The sequence below is a fragment of the Brienomyrus brachyistius genome, chromosome 3 (genome assembly GCF_023856365.1).
Source record: "Brienomyrus brachyistius isolate T26 chromosome 3, BBRACH_0.4, whole genome shotgun sequence".
In the NCBI taxonomy this organism is placed as follows: domain Eukaryota; kingdom Metazoa; phylum Chordata; class Actinopteri; order Osteoglossiformes; family Mormyridae; genus Brienomyrus; species Brienomyrus brachyistius.
Window position 1 is genome coordinate 25315468 of NC_064535.1, and position 13979 is coordinate 25329446.

Consider the following 13979-nt stretch of genomic DNA (forward strand, 5'->3'; position numbering starts at 1 on the left):
GCTGAACGAAAATGGGGATAGCCAAGGAGAAGATGCTGAGTTGAAGAAGGATTAGGCAAGTGGCAAACAGAATCCAGAACGTAAAGCTAAACCAGAACCAATCCAAATAGAACCAGGAAACTGCGAGGTGGCAAGACCATACCACCAAGACTGAGTAGGAGGATATGACCAAAACTAAGTACAAGCAAGGAAGCTACAGCCAGGTATTGCAAATAAATTCCTTTTTGATGAACTGTTTGATTACTGAGTAAACCCGTCTGGAGTATTGGCAGGCAATTGGGCAGCAGGTAGGAGTTAGATGGTGCGCAGTTAACTGGCAGTGTTTTCATTGTCCTGGTTTGTGTTTGCCGTGGGTTCCGGCTAAACAGGGTCCATTAAAGTTCTCTTTTGCAGGCACTCCCTGTCGTGTGATCATTACAGTACTTTCTGAATAAATTCCAGAAACAAAACGGTTAAACTATTGCAACTTGCTGTGTGATGGTTACCTAACCGTCATTAAAACTAACCCTGGGTGGGGTCCAGTTTAACGGGTCAAGGATCTGCAGAGACACCCAGACATGGTCATTTTTTAAAGAATCACAGAAATAAAACAATAAATCATTGCAACTTGCTAGGTAATGGGTACATAATAGATATAAAACGTAACCATGGGAGATGTGTAGTTTAACAGGCCAAGGACCGGCACAGGTATACTGACGTAGTAGTTAGAGTAAGTAAGAGTTAGCCACTTCCCCCACCCCCCAACCCGTTGTAGAAATACCTCATGAACTAAAGCACCATATATTAGCACCTTTAAAATTGAAACCATAAACTAGCACTTTCAAAAACATGTTTAAACATTCGACTGTGGCTTCTCTGCCACCAATGGATTATTATTATTATTATTATTATTAATATTAATATTATGCTACAGTAATTTTTACGGAATGTAAAGCATAGCCTGGTTTACAGGTGTTACACAACTGTTTTATATATATATAAAACGTTCAATTTATTTGTTGTTTACTATTATGTAGTATTATTATTGTTTACTGTTATGTACATTGATGTGAAATATTTTTTATAGCTCGAGTCAGATTCCTATGTCAAGTTCAGACACTGCACAGTTAGCGCTGGGATCCCAAAAGACCGCAAGCTCTGTTCCCCCCCTCTGGTATGCTTTTGAGTCGCCGTGGTTACTGCACAGACCATCGAGGGCCGGCGAAAGGGTGTGCTGGATCTCATAGGGGGCTTCTTATTCCCCAATCCTGCATCGGATTCAATTTCAAGCAGTAAGTGACAGTCAGAAGAGGTCTTAATTCTGAATTACTATTAGGCTAATATGTATTTTTAGTCTTACGTCATGGTCTCTTTTGATTGATAAAGTAATCAAAGTTAAAACTACAGGATTTTACGCAGAGGGTGAGTTTTTAAAAGCAAATTTCAAAACTCAGATTTATTCATTTGAATATCTCCAACAATAAATTCCCTTTTTACTTGGACTCCTTCACTGGTGACGATTGTTAATATTTGAACGGTTTGGGGACAAATTTTACTTTTCAAAGCTCCAGCAGCAGACGATCATGTTTGAAATCTGATGTTCACAAAGTGACCTTAAATGTCACTTAAATGTCGATTCGAACCAGTGTGTGTTTGCATGGGTAGAATCATTAACGGACCGTGTTGCTTTTTCAGGTATGCAGATGCCTGAGGGCGCAGTCAAGTTTTAGTCAGGAGGTGCACGCATCTAACATGGGGAACAGTGCAAAGGGAGATGGCAGGCAAGAGAGCCGGTCGGACGATGCCGCTGTGTACCTAAGAAGGAGGATTGACCTGACCACCGGCACCTCACTCGTCCTCGGCACAGTGGTGGGCAGCGGCATCTTCATCGCGCCTAAGGGGGTGCTGGAGAACAGCGGCAGCGTGGGGGTCTCCCTGCTGGTCTGGGCACTGTGTGGAGTGCTTTCCATGGCCGGTAAGAGTACACATGTAACTGTCATGGATTTACATTACATTTACATTTTACATATTTAGCGGACGCCTGTGTCTAAAGTGACGTACAAGTGAGGCAATATCGAATATACAAATATAATACAAATAAGTATGTGTGTGACTGGGCTGAGCTCAAGTACAAGTGAAAGCAGTATTGGACCAGGAACTACACAGCAACTTCTAACAAAGCAAGAACATAAGACTATACAATGACCAGAAATGCAACATAACATTCAGGGAAGGTAAAGACACGTGATGCTACTAGAGGAATGCATGGAACCAGGGTTGTGCACCATTCAGAAAGGAATTGAGAAACGGTCCTTAAATTCTAATTCAGTTTATGAATTGTGGTTGAAAACATGATGCAGAGTTGGAATTCGAATTTGAATTTAAGGATTTAGAATTAAAAGGGATTAGAATTCACATAAATTCATATGCATAGTGTGGGTGTAGCTGTGAAAATGCCAATTGATATTTCAATTAGGCCTTTACTGTGGTTTATATTAATAATCGACCATTATGACTGATGATTAATCGAGTATTCGTCCGTATATTTATATGTTGTATATGGGGCGCCCTTCACAGGGAGCACATTTATATTCAGTCAGCTTAGCAATGGCAATTGCTACAAGACTACAAGAGAAGCCCCGCCTCCTCTAAAATCTCATGAAAAATTCAGTCAAATATGTACTGCAGTATTTACACTAACATTAGGAAAAGCAGGCTAGAACGTGTTCAACGTGTTCATGGATAGTTAGTTCACAATCAGCCATAATCTCTCGCAGGTCGTCTAATGTGATTTATGTCCTCGCACATTGCTTTCCTGAAGCAACACGGTCCAATACAACCCATTGAAGTGCAGTTTCTGTTTTCAGTGCAGTAAATCTAGTTCATTGGATAAATGTTTCAACGCGTCACTTCATCAGCGTCTCTGGGAGTAAATGGAGCAGTGATGATGATGATGATGATGATGAGAACCCTTTATTGCTGTTGCAATACACCATGCCACTAGTCACAAGTACCAGCGAAAACACTGGCCATCAACCCGACCATATATATACACAAACATCACAGTAGGGGGCAGACAAGTCGGGAGACAGGGGAAGAGAGAAGAAAAGAAACAGAATAACATGAGGAGAGAGGAGGAGAATAAAAAAACAGCCCCCAGACTGTACTCCAGTGGGGAGGACATTGTAGGAACCGAAAAAAAACATCTCAGCAACATAAGCACATGGTCACTACACCTTACAACATAAAATGACACAACTTGCAATAGGTGAGGGAAAGGGGGAGGTAGAGGTAGTCCAGCATAGACAGACAGCCATCCGGTCCTGCAGCCATGAGGGGCGCTGGTCAACAGACCCGCCTGGGGGTATGAAGGGCGAAGGCATGGGATGGGGGGAGGGTGAGTTGAGTCCTTGGGATTGGGGGAGAGGAATGCAAGAGAGTCTCACTGCCTTGTTCTTCTGGGGGAGTTGTTAGTTCAGCAGCGGGCTTGGCCGAGGCCAATGCTGATTGGGGGAAGCCAAAACCTGATAGGATAGGGTTGTTTGGGTTTCTGGGCGAGAAGCTGTATTTTTCAGCTCCCCTAATGTCCACGCTGGTCTCCGCCATCCAATAATTTTTGCAAAGCTGTGAGCTTCTCCATGATGTTATCCAGTTTGCGATCAATTGTCAATTGTCATTGTGGGCTGCTGCATTATGATTGGAGGAACTGTCAAAGTGGGTGGGCCTCTTTTTTTTAATTGACAGCGTTGTGAACTTATAATTCGGCTTCTTATATAGCGTTCTTGACTTCGCTCCTTGCTTCGCGACTAAGGTCCGTTCGTTAGTAGGTTAGGAAAGTTCGTTCATTTATTTCAAATTAGGTCGGGGAAGGGGAACAGCCATTTCTATGTGCTGAGGGAGACAGACCATTTATGCAAAAACGTCGCCTGTCTTTCCGATATTTGTGTATTATTTAAAGATAATTGAAACTATTGAAATTGCTGGTAACTGGTGTTTGCTGGGAAAATAAAGAAAAACGCGGTAGTATTGTTTTGAGGACATCACGTATAGTATGTCTTTGTACCCATTGAAACATAATCCATTTCTATTAAAACATTGTGATGCATGGTGTGCTACGCTAGCACACAGCTACATAAGTTACTGGAAGCCAAACTGGTGATACAAATCTCTTAACGTAGAAATACGTAGCTCACTTTCTTCAGCCATCAACCATACGTTTGTGTATAGATTTGAAGGGGGGACGTTATTACCTTAGGGCTAGAATATATGGTTACCTTGCTAAAACAGACACACAGCAAGTCTGGACCTCAGTACTGATATCACTAGTTTATATACATTGACTTTCAGTCACCCCTCATAATTTCATGGCCAGGCAGGTTGGGGGACCAGATTTTTCCAGTACCCCTGGAAAATCCGTTCCCCCTGATTAAATCAGAAGTATTTCTCATGGGGAAAATCCTTTCCACCCCACCACACTCGCTGTGGAAGTATGAGAGATGACAGCAGAGTTAACTCTGTAGCAGAGTTAATACAATGAACAACGTATTTTAGAGAAACTGTCTTCTTGTTCTATTATATTTTGTAAGAAAATAAAACTATGTTTTATTGTAAATGTTGTGTACAAGATATTTGTCATTGCTCCATCGTCCTTGAGGGATAAGTAAGTCCATCAGACTGTAAGGGAGTCCGCTGTATAAGGCTACCTGCCTCATATTCGGTTCAGCCACTCCGCTCCTCAGCCACCACAGGTTTTCATGCACCTCCGCCATGACGTACGCGTCATCCAACTCTTCCAGAACATCCCACGTCTGGAAGGCGATGGCTCACAGCCCAGGGTCGCCCCTCACCTAGGGCTGTTCTAGCCAGTAAGCTACCTCTTCAATTAGACTGAGGTATTCCTCAGTCAAGCCAGGTGTCTTTGTTTGGAGTCCAGTCATTCTGACGTGAACTAATGAAGGCAATTTGAAAGGGGTTGCACAGTGAGAGTGCTCTGCTCTCCCAAACCCTCTGAGACTGACAACCACACCAATAACACCAGAAGTCAGAGAGAAAATGATTTTCACCCTGGGGCAGGGCCTGTGTCAGTTCTGGGTTCTCCCCTTTAGACTGTGTAATGTGCCCACTACATTCGAATGTCTCATGGAGAGGGTGCTTAAGGGGATGCTGGAGAGGTTGACTTTTCAATAGCTAAAAAAGCCCCTAGAGCAGTCCCATCCCAGCTGCAACCTGATAGGAGTGTGTATTGCCTACTTCAGCTGCTGCCTCTGTTGAACCGAATGGAACTACTTCGTCCTGTGGCAGTAGCTGCTCTGGTGGTGGTGGGGCTGTCCCACTTCTGACCATATGTCTATGGCAGCCGATTCCTCCCCCAGACTGATCAATCCTCGCTAACCTGGCTCATGAACGTCAAGGAGCCTAAGGGCTAGGTGGCGAGGTGGCAGTTCCAGATCCAGCACTGGGAGGGCTGGTTGCATAGCAATATGGACGTTCTGTCCTAGTATCCTGTAAGGGTGACTGCAAGCACTGCGGGTGACTGGAGTCGAGTCAGTCGGTAAAGGCCATACCAGCCGAGAGCTCGCTATAGCACTCCACTGAGGGAAGCAATGCTTCTGGGGGGAAACCAGGGGTTCTGGAAGTGAGGAGTGCATGACTAACCCGGATCTCTGCACCCCAGGCCTCAGCCCACAGTATCTCCTCCTTAGCCCACTTGCCGAACTGGCTGTGCAGGGGTAGAAAAAAACAGAGAAAGTTGAGGGCCTTTGATCTGGCCTTAAGGACGTGCTTTTCCCAGTGGGGCAGACTAGCTAGCTGCAACAGGCTGCTATACCTTCGCTGGCAGGGCACCTTTCCTGGACATACCCTCTGGCAGATGATGGTCCTGGAGACACTCGATGGAGCAGTGCTAAGGTACGTGGATGGGCCACCAGGGATCAGAAACTTTGTGGTGGCTAAGACCCTGCGCAGACCCTTCCAGTGGTTCTATTGGTTAGGCTGCCGCATGGATGTTGAACTGCATATGCACTGCTCTGATGCCCGCACTACCCAAACGGCCCTGTACCTGTGCTCCCAAGCCCCAGTCCAGCCCATGCAGTGTGGCAGCCCCGTGAAGCGCATTGGCATGTATATGATTGGCCCTCACCACCCTTTCACCAGTCAACACTAGCACGACTGGGCCGAGCATCTGCCAATAACCCTGTGGGCCTGCAGGCCCACATTGCAGGACTCACACAGAATTCACACTGGCCATGCTGGTGCTGAGCTGAGCTACACAGTTCAGTCAAACTGGTGTTTGGCAAAGCCCTGGAGCAGAGCCAGTCACCGAGCTGGAGAACATCAGCGACCTGCGGCAGTAGCTGGAGTCTGCCCACTACCTCACACAAAAGCACATGGCTGCGGTTGGCCTGCGGCAAAAGTGAGCCTACAACTTGAGCTGTGAAGCAGCCCCGCTAGATGTTGGGGCACATGTGTGTCACTGAAGCTTCCAGACTGTTGGGGCCCTGTGTGTTGTTTGGGAAAATGTCTGATGTGGTGTACTGTGTCCGGACTGTCATGAAAAGCATTGGGGCAGTTTGCATTCTTACAAATGTGTGTGCAGATTTGTCTTGAATTTAAAATCTCACGCCAGCTAGCTGGCCATAGTTGCTAACCCTGTAACAATCACACTGCTAGCAATGAGCAGTACCTAGACAGTAGCACTGAGTTCCTGCACCATTCTGTGTTGATGTACACACACATGCCACCACTGCAAGCCTTACTGCACGTAAATGAGAAGAGAAATTTTAATGGATGCTTTTTAAAAATAGTAATTTTGTTTAATCAAGTAATCATAACAGCTGTACAATTCACTCACTTTTATACAAATTCAGATATACATCTGCCATCTAGAAAGTAAATCTATTACAGTATATCTGTGTTTTGCAATTGCATTGAATTTTTTCATTGAAATTAATTAAATTCTTAATTAAATTCGTTCAAATTGCAATTCAGTGTGGTGTAGCCAGTTCAATTCAAATTCCATTTCATTGTGAGGACGGGAGAGCAGGCAGGAGGCAGACCCCATATTGCGAGAGACTCGGAGCTTTATTCGTTTGCCGGGTGCAGACAAAACCAAATCAGAAGTGTTGTCGGATGCAGGAGGTCGAAAGCCGGGGAAGTCAGTCTTACAGGCAGGAACAGGACGGGACAACGAAGGGGAAGGAGGATGGACAGAGATGGGTCAGGAGCGCAGGACAGGGCAGGCAGGGCAGGTGAGACAGGCAGGCAGGACGCAGTAGTCAGGGCAACCGGAAAAGACAAATGAACGCTCAGTAAGGCTCCAAAACATGGCAACAATACTTCGCAACGTGTGCTGCGTGTCATCCGCTAAAGAAGCGGAGCTAATCAATAGAGATCGACTGCTGCTGCTACGTCCCACCCGTGTGGACGTGACATTCATGAGCGGAATGGGACACGATTTATAAATTCTGAATTTTGCATCTCTCCGCATTCATAGCAAAAGAAGGACAAAGGAATTTTAGAATAAGTGACATTTGTATTCCAATTTCTTAATACTGAATTAAACAGGAATGGTGATAAATGTTGGAAAAGGTGTTTCGTATTATTATTTAATACATTTTGCCTGTGTTTTTCTTGCATCTAAAATGAGTATTCAGTTAATTTAAGGCATGATTTGTTTATTTGAATATAAACATGATATAAAACTGTCAAAATAGAGAGCTAGAGAGATAGCTAATGTAGCATTAAAATATACTGCTCGGTTAAACAATATCTCCTTCATCAAGTCAACTATTTAACTTGAGGTACAAAGACTGTAAATTTTTATCTAGAGTTGTTAAGATGAGTTCAGTTTACACTTAAAATGGATGCAGTAATTTCTGCTGCATAAACCGACTTATCTTAGCCAGTTTGTGATTTTCTATGGTTAACGGGATTTTGTTCAAATTCTGTCACAAGTTTTTGTTATCTGTTGTCTCTCCAACTGCCTGTCCAACTCTCCAGGTGCCTTGTGCTACGCGGAGCTGGGGACGACCTTTAAGAAGTCTGGAGGGCAATACGTATATCTGCAGGAGACGTTCGGCCCTCTGCCTGCTTTCCTCTACCTCTGGGTTGAATTCATCGTGATCAGGTCCAAATTTAGAGTGACTGAGATATCATGATTAACAGGATTACGTTAAATCTGGTTCATATGTTTGCATGCTTAATGCAGAAAGTTTATCTTTGAGCTGAAATCTATTGAAAAGATCACATTGAGATATCAATAGGTTGGAGATTGGTGTGATGTTGTGATCAGGTGACCATGAACATTCCTGGTAGTGGTGGAAGAAAGGCTTTTTTGCAATTTCCCACTGGCATTCAGGAACCGGGCCACACTCAACCCGTACCGTGAAGAGACACTAGTTACAGCATGGTTCCAGCTCACTTCAGTTTTCCACTGCAGAAGGATCGTAGTCGGGTGCAGGATGTCGAAAGCTGGGGAAGTCAGGCCCTATGAGCGTTAGGAAGGCATTGCTGAGAGTGACAGTGACGTAGAACCAAAGAGATGCTTATTTTCTGTTCACATTGTGCCCATCATGATTTACTATGTGCCAATTTCCACTAGCATGTCTGTGAGAAAAGGCATGTTACGTCAGCGTTGAATGCTAGCTGAAATAGCATTAGCTTGCGTAAATTTGCATTACGGGTCCATTCCGTTCAGCATTTCTCTACTACTTTTTCAAGTAGTAGGTCGGAAATTTTCAGGTTCCTACTGATCATAAATGCATCAATACATCGCTATGTGCGATACTGCTAATAATGAATAATATATGGAATATTCCCTTTTTTCCTTCATATAATCCCGGTATCAGCACTGTAGATGGAGGTGACACAACCAGCTTGGTTTGGTCATTCTTTCGGCCCTGCTAGTAAGCAGGCCTTGTCAGTGCGGGTATGACTCACTTACCTTTGGCTAATTTACAAAATGGAAACCAGAGGCGTTGCTAAAGATTTTGGGCCCTCCATTCCAGACCAATCCAATTATTTTCCAAATTTTCTAGAACCCCAGTTACTAAGGGGGCCTTGGATTCGTTCTAATTTCCCCCAGACTTACGGCACCCCAGATGGAAACTGTCTGTTTTTACGGTACAGCTTGGATACAGCTCAGTTCTTGCTGGCAGTGGAAAAGCACCATTTGAAACCTAGCAGAGATTACTGTGCTGTCCATAAGATGTAAATGGTCAGTCTTGGTGTGTTAATATGTGGGTTAGTACAGCATGCCTAAGTCTGAAAGGTCGTTGGTTCAAATCCTATGGCCAACTGAGTAGTCAGATAAATAGTTGACTTTGTACTCCAACCCCAAGCTTTGGGGTCAGCAGTGTGTCTTTCATAGGAGAGCAAGATAGAATATGTGAAGATTGACATTTTGTTGTGCTTCCTACCTGTGCAATGACAATAAAGGTCTTTTGTCTCAGACCAGCTGCAGCCTCCGTGGTGTCCCTGGCCTTTGGTCGCTATGTGATAGAGCCCCTCTTTGCCCCCTGTGCCGCACCCGGGGTCCTGATTAAGCTGGTCAGCCTGCTGGCCGTGAGTGAGTACAGCTTTGCTCTCTGTGCTTTTCTCTCTTCCACCTTCACCCTCATGTTGTGATACACATGTACTGTGTACATCATGGTGTTTTCTTCTTCTCTCCAGCCTTTGTGGTGGCAGTTAACTGCTGCAGCGTGAAACTGGCCTCCAAAATTCAGGTCACACTCACCTTCATCAAAGTGTTCGCCCTCATCCTCATCATTGTCCCTGGCGTCATGGCGCTGGCCAGAGGTACGCTCATGCCAGTGGACGCATGGCGGGCAGTGCATTCTTCCACAGGCCTGTTATGACAGTCTTGGCAAAACAGGAATTTATCTTCAGTGGTCTGTCTTTCCGCAGGAGAATTGAAGAACTTCAGCAATGCCTTTGACTCTGAGTCCTTAACAGTGACCAAACTCCCACTGGCATTCTATTCTGGACTCTACGCCTATGCTGGATGGTAGGTCAGGTAACATCAGATTTGTTTTAACCAAGGAACCTTTCCTTTTTGGAGAAATTGATTTCACTTTTCCCTACAGGTTTTATTTGAACTGTGTCACAGAAGAGGTCATCAATCCCAACAGGTACCAAAAGAAGCCTAATTCTAAAATGAAGCATTTCAGGAAGAATCAGATGCACTTTGTGACTAATGCAACCACATGAATGGCGTGTTATTGTCTGTTAGATGATTCCTGCTATGATAACTAGCATGGTTTTGTCTGGTTCTTCCTCTTTTTCTGTCTTGTCAGAAACATCCCACTGTCGATTGTTATCTCCATGGTAACAGTAACTGTGTGCTATGTGCTGGTTAATGTGTCATACTACACGGTGATGACCTCGGCTGAGCTACTGGCATCGGATGCCGTAGCTATGGTCAGTACTGCTGTACTTAAAGCATCATTTAATTTTGCTACAATGATACACTTAGTCACTGTGAACCTCATTTGCAGTGATGGTTTAACCCCAACCCTTGTCAAAATTTGCACCCACTAAGTTTGCTAATGTCTTGGGGTGGCCCATCTCAACTCACTAAGAGCAATAGGAAATAAAATCGTGCATTTGTCTTATTCTTAGTTTCAGTTTTATTGAAAAGCAATGCATCATATAGACCTTTGTGTTTATATTTACAATATAGAAGTTTACCATTGAATATGAGAGACCACCAGAGCAGATTATGATGTATATGAAGGGTTTTAGGGTCACATGACGATGTACGATATGCTGCTAGGAATGTGGTCAGTGATACTTTGTTACCTTTTTCAGACGTTTGCCCACCGCTCTCTGCAGAGCATCGCATCCATCATCCCCATACTGGTGGCCATATCCTGCCTGGGGTCTCTCAATGGGGCTTTCTTTGCAATATCCAGGTAGATGTTTTCCCTGTCAGGACCTGCACTGAGTCCCATTGGGAGAGAAGCCTGATGACCTTCCTCTCTGTCTCAGGATGCTGTTTGTGGGAGCCAGGGAAGGCCACTTCCCCGCTTTGTTCTCTATGATTCACATCCGCAGAAAGACACCCCTGCCAGCGGTACTGATGCTGGTAAGCAGTGCTCCATCATCATAGTACACTAATGCGGAAGGTGCCATGGTGCTTTTAGATTTACAGAAGTACATCCCCAGTTCTGAAGTACAATTGGCTAGCCAGTATCTGAAGAGCACATTGTGAGAATGAAAATGGACACATACTGGTTTAACGGCCTTGAAATCCCTTGTTTTCCACTTTTTATTCCCTGTCCCCACAGTACCCGCTGGTGGTGGTGATGTTGATTAGAGGCAAGCTCTTCCAGCTGATCAACTATGCCGCCTTCTCCCGCTGGCTCTTCATTGCTATGACAACCCTGGGATTGCTCATACACCGTTACAGGTTCCCCCTCCACTCCAGACCCTTCAAGGTCACTGGACTTCATTATTTTTGTTAGCTACTATTGGTAATTTCGATATTTTTGTTAGCTACTCTTGGTAATTCCAGTATGGCTGCATAGGGTTTACCTTGATTAATTATTAATTACACCAAGGAAAAATGGTTTGATTCTTAGAAAATATAACTATAAATAACAACAACCAGGAAACCTGAGACACATTCTTAATGCAGCCTGGTGATTTAATTATCTGTTTTTCTTTTTTCTACCTTCTCAGGTGCCGGTAGCCATTACTATCAGCTTCACTGCAGTATGTTTTTTCATTGTGGGCATGTCCCTGTACTCAGACCCCTGGAACACTGGGAGCAGCTGTGCAGTCACACTGTCAGGCGTGCCAGTGTACTACCTGACTGTGCACCAGCAGCGCCTACCTGTCCGCTGGAGAATGGCCATCCGTGAGTGATGCAAAAGCCAAAGAGTCATGAGAGCTGCAGTATCATAAGGCGCTTTCTCACCACAGGAATAAGAACCATTTTGAGGAATGAGGAACTTCTGTCTGGTTCCCAGCATAGGAACTGGTTGTAGTTCATTCGAGGTAGTTCCTGAACCTTTTTTTAGTCCCTATTACACAGTAGGTACTTTTCAATCTACCAGGAACTACAGGGTAGGGCTTAAAGAAATGAAATGGTTTGGCCTATTTTAAACCAATACAGATGGACTGTGTCAAATTTTTGGACTGTGTTATTGATCCCCCCAGTAAGTAACATAACAACTTTCTGGGTCTCCCATGATTATTTAGCATAATGGTCACAGTTCCTGTTGTGCAGTGGAAAGCATAAAAAGGCCTGGAACTATTAAGGTTTTCAGTTAAGATGGCCCAGGAACTCGGAACTATAAAATAGGTTCCTGAACTTCGGTGGTAAAGCGCCTATAATGTCACCAGACAGATAACAGCGTGTGGTTCTTTTGCCAATACAGCCTGCCATTTTTCATAGGCTCATTTCTGCATCTATTTTCAGAATATTACTGTGTGCTTTGATGATGTTTATAGCTGCTGACCACAACCTATAAATGTTTTTCCAGAGTCATGCACCAAGCATCTTCAGATCCTATTGGAGGTGATCCAGCAGGAGGTCAAAACATACTGAAGCCCTCAGAGATACTCATCACATCCACTTCCTGTGTAAACCTTTAGCTCAATGAAAAAGTGACATAAGAAAAACTGTCGATATAGTACATAACTTTAATAGGTGACAGAATATAATATAAAATCTATAATAGGCACTAGAGATGCAGTGGTACACGGTATATCGTTGAACTATTCAGTACATCCCCTATGGTTCAATATATACATGTGAACCGTGGTATTCCGAATTTTCCTATCATTTCCAAAACTTGCTTATTGCCCTGTAGGCTACATGCACGTTGTACATTCAGCTCCACAGAACATGCGAAATCCAATCTTCCATGCTAATTCCAACCTCATGTTGCTCGACGATTGCCCGATGATGCAAGCCTGATGATGCTGTTTAAAATCACCCTGTAAGTTCACCCTAACTGTTGCTGCATGCGTTCACACAAAATCAGCCTACAAATGTTTTAAAAAGTTATTTTTACTATAAAAAATTGTTTACATTTAGCTTAACAGTATAACAACTGCTTTATTAGATTATCAATGTATATTGAGCTCAACAGAGATTTGTTTTATCGATTATAACCATATATTTAGCTCGATAAGAATTGTTTCACCAACATCTTATTATATTATGTGTATTTAGCTCCATAGCAACACGTTATATTGATTATAAATATATATTTAGCTCCATAATTGCATCTTTTTCTCTTGTTCTTCTCATACAGTAGACTGAAACTAGACCTTGTCAGTCATGCTTCTGAGAGTAAAGCGATTTCTTATATGGAAAAATAAAGCATTCATTGTTTAATTAAAAGGTGATGTGTTTTGATTTTTTCTGAAAGATACTGAATCTGTACCTTGGCCCAAAATCCATGATACGTACAAAACTGTGATCCATCTGTACAATTGCATCCATAATGCAGTGGAGCTTGATGGCCCCGGGAGGGGGGAGGGGGGAGGGGGGAGGGGGAGTTCAATGCAATCAATGTGAATCACTTATCTCCTTGTCCAGGACATGGGTGGCAGAAGTTGAATTACATTAAAATACAGAATGAATACCATCGTTTTGGACCACATAGCACCAGCAGAATAGATGTCTGTTATTCAGTCCCTTGTGAAAGTTTCCCAGAAAAGTTTGACTTCGCAGACTGTAAAAACAGGCCGAAAAGGAGCAAGAAACAAAATATTGGTCTGGATTTGTTTCTTCTGTAGCTGAAAAGCCCAGCAGTGGTGCTGCAATCACAGCTATTCCTACCATAATGTATATATATAAAGTAGGAATGAGTCTTTAACAACAATAAAGGGAAACCTTTATGGCCTTTATAGTAACAAGTAGCTAGTAGTGCCCAGATGCTCATTCTCCCAACCTGTTTCTGTAGTAGACTCACTTATCAAGCCACTGCAGGACCTGCCAGCTATTGAGGCATTGCAACTCTATGGTTGTGGAAGAGTCAGACGTGTCA

At 43.7% G+C, this 13979-nt stretch overlaps 1 protein-coding gene across 2 annotated transcripts; it reads left to right on the top strand.

The window, feature by feature from the left end:
* The first annotated feature begins 1111 nt into the window (after window positions 1-1111).
* On the top strand, window positions 1112-13330 carry LOC125739516 (cystine/glutamate transporter-like). 2 transcript variants are annotated; one of them, XM_049009704.1, is made up of 13 exons: window positions 1112-1271; window positions 1675-1954; window positions 7978-8104; window positions 9429-9544; window positions 9649-9774; window positions 9883-9982; window positions 10062-10105; window positions 10262-10395; window positions 10786-10889; window positions 10966-11062; window positions 11265-11414; window positions 11659-11836; window positions 12465-13330. In XM_049009704.1, exons 2-13 carry the CDS (start codon window positions 1732-1734, stop codon window positions 12527-12529), a joined length of 1464 nt encoding a protein of 487 aa, XP_048865661.1. In that variant the 5' UTR covers window positions 1112-1271; window positions 1675-1731; the 3' UTR covers window positions 12530-13330. The 2 variants fall into 2 exon arrangements, with proteins under 2 accessions (XP_048865661.1, XP_048865662.1); XM_049009705.1 differs by having other exon boundaries at window positions 1114-1271; window positions 10062-10106; window positions 10272-10395.
* Window positions 13331-13979: the final 649 nt, after the last annotated feature.

Excerpts from the sequence above, each read along its gene's own strand:
- LOC125739516 (XM_049009704.1), top strand. The coding sequence starts at position 1,732 with ATGGGGAACAGTGCAAAGGGAGATGGCAGGCAAGAGAGCCGGTCGGAC. Across the intron at positions 8,105-9,428 it reads GTTGAATTCATCGTGATCAG|ACCAGCTGCAGCCTCCGTGG; the intron begins GTCCAAATTTAG and ends CTTTTGTCTCAG. Across the intron at positions 9,775-9,882 it reads CGTCATGGCGCTGGCCAGAG|GAGAATTGAAGAACTTCAGC; the intron begins GTACGCTCATGC and ends GTCTTTCCGCAG.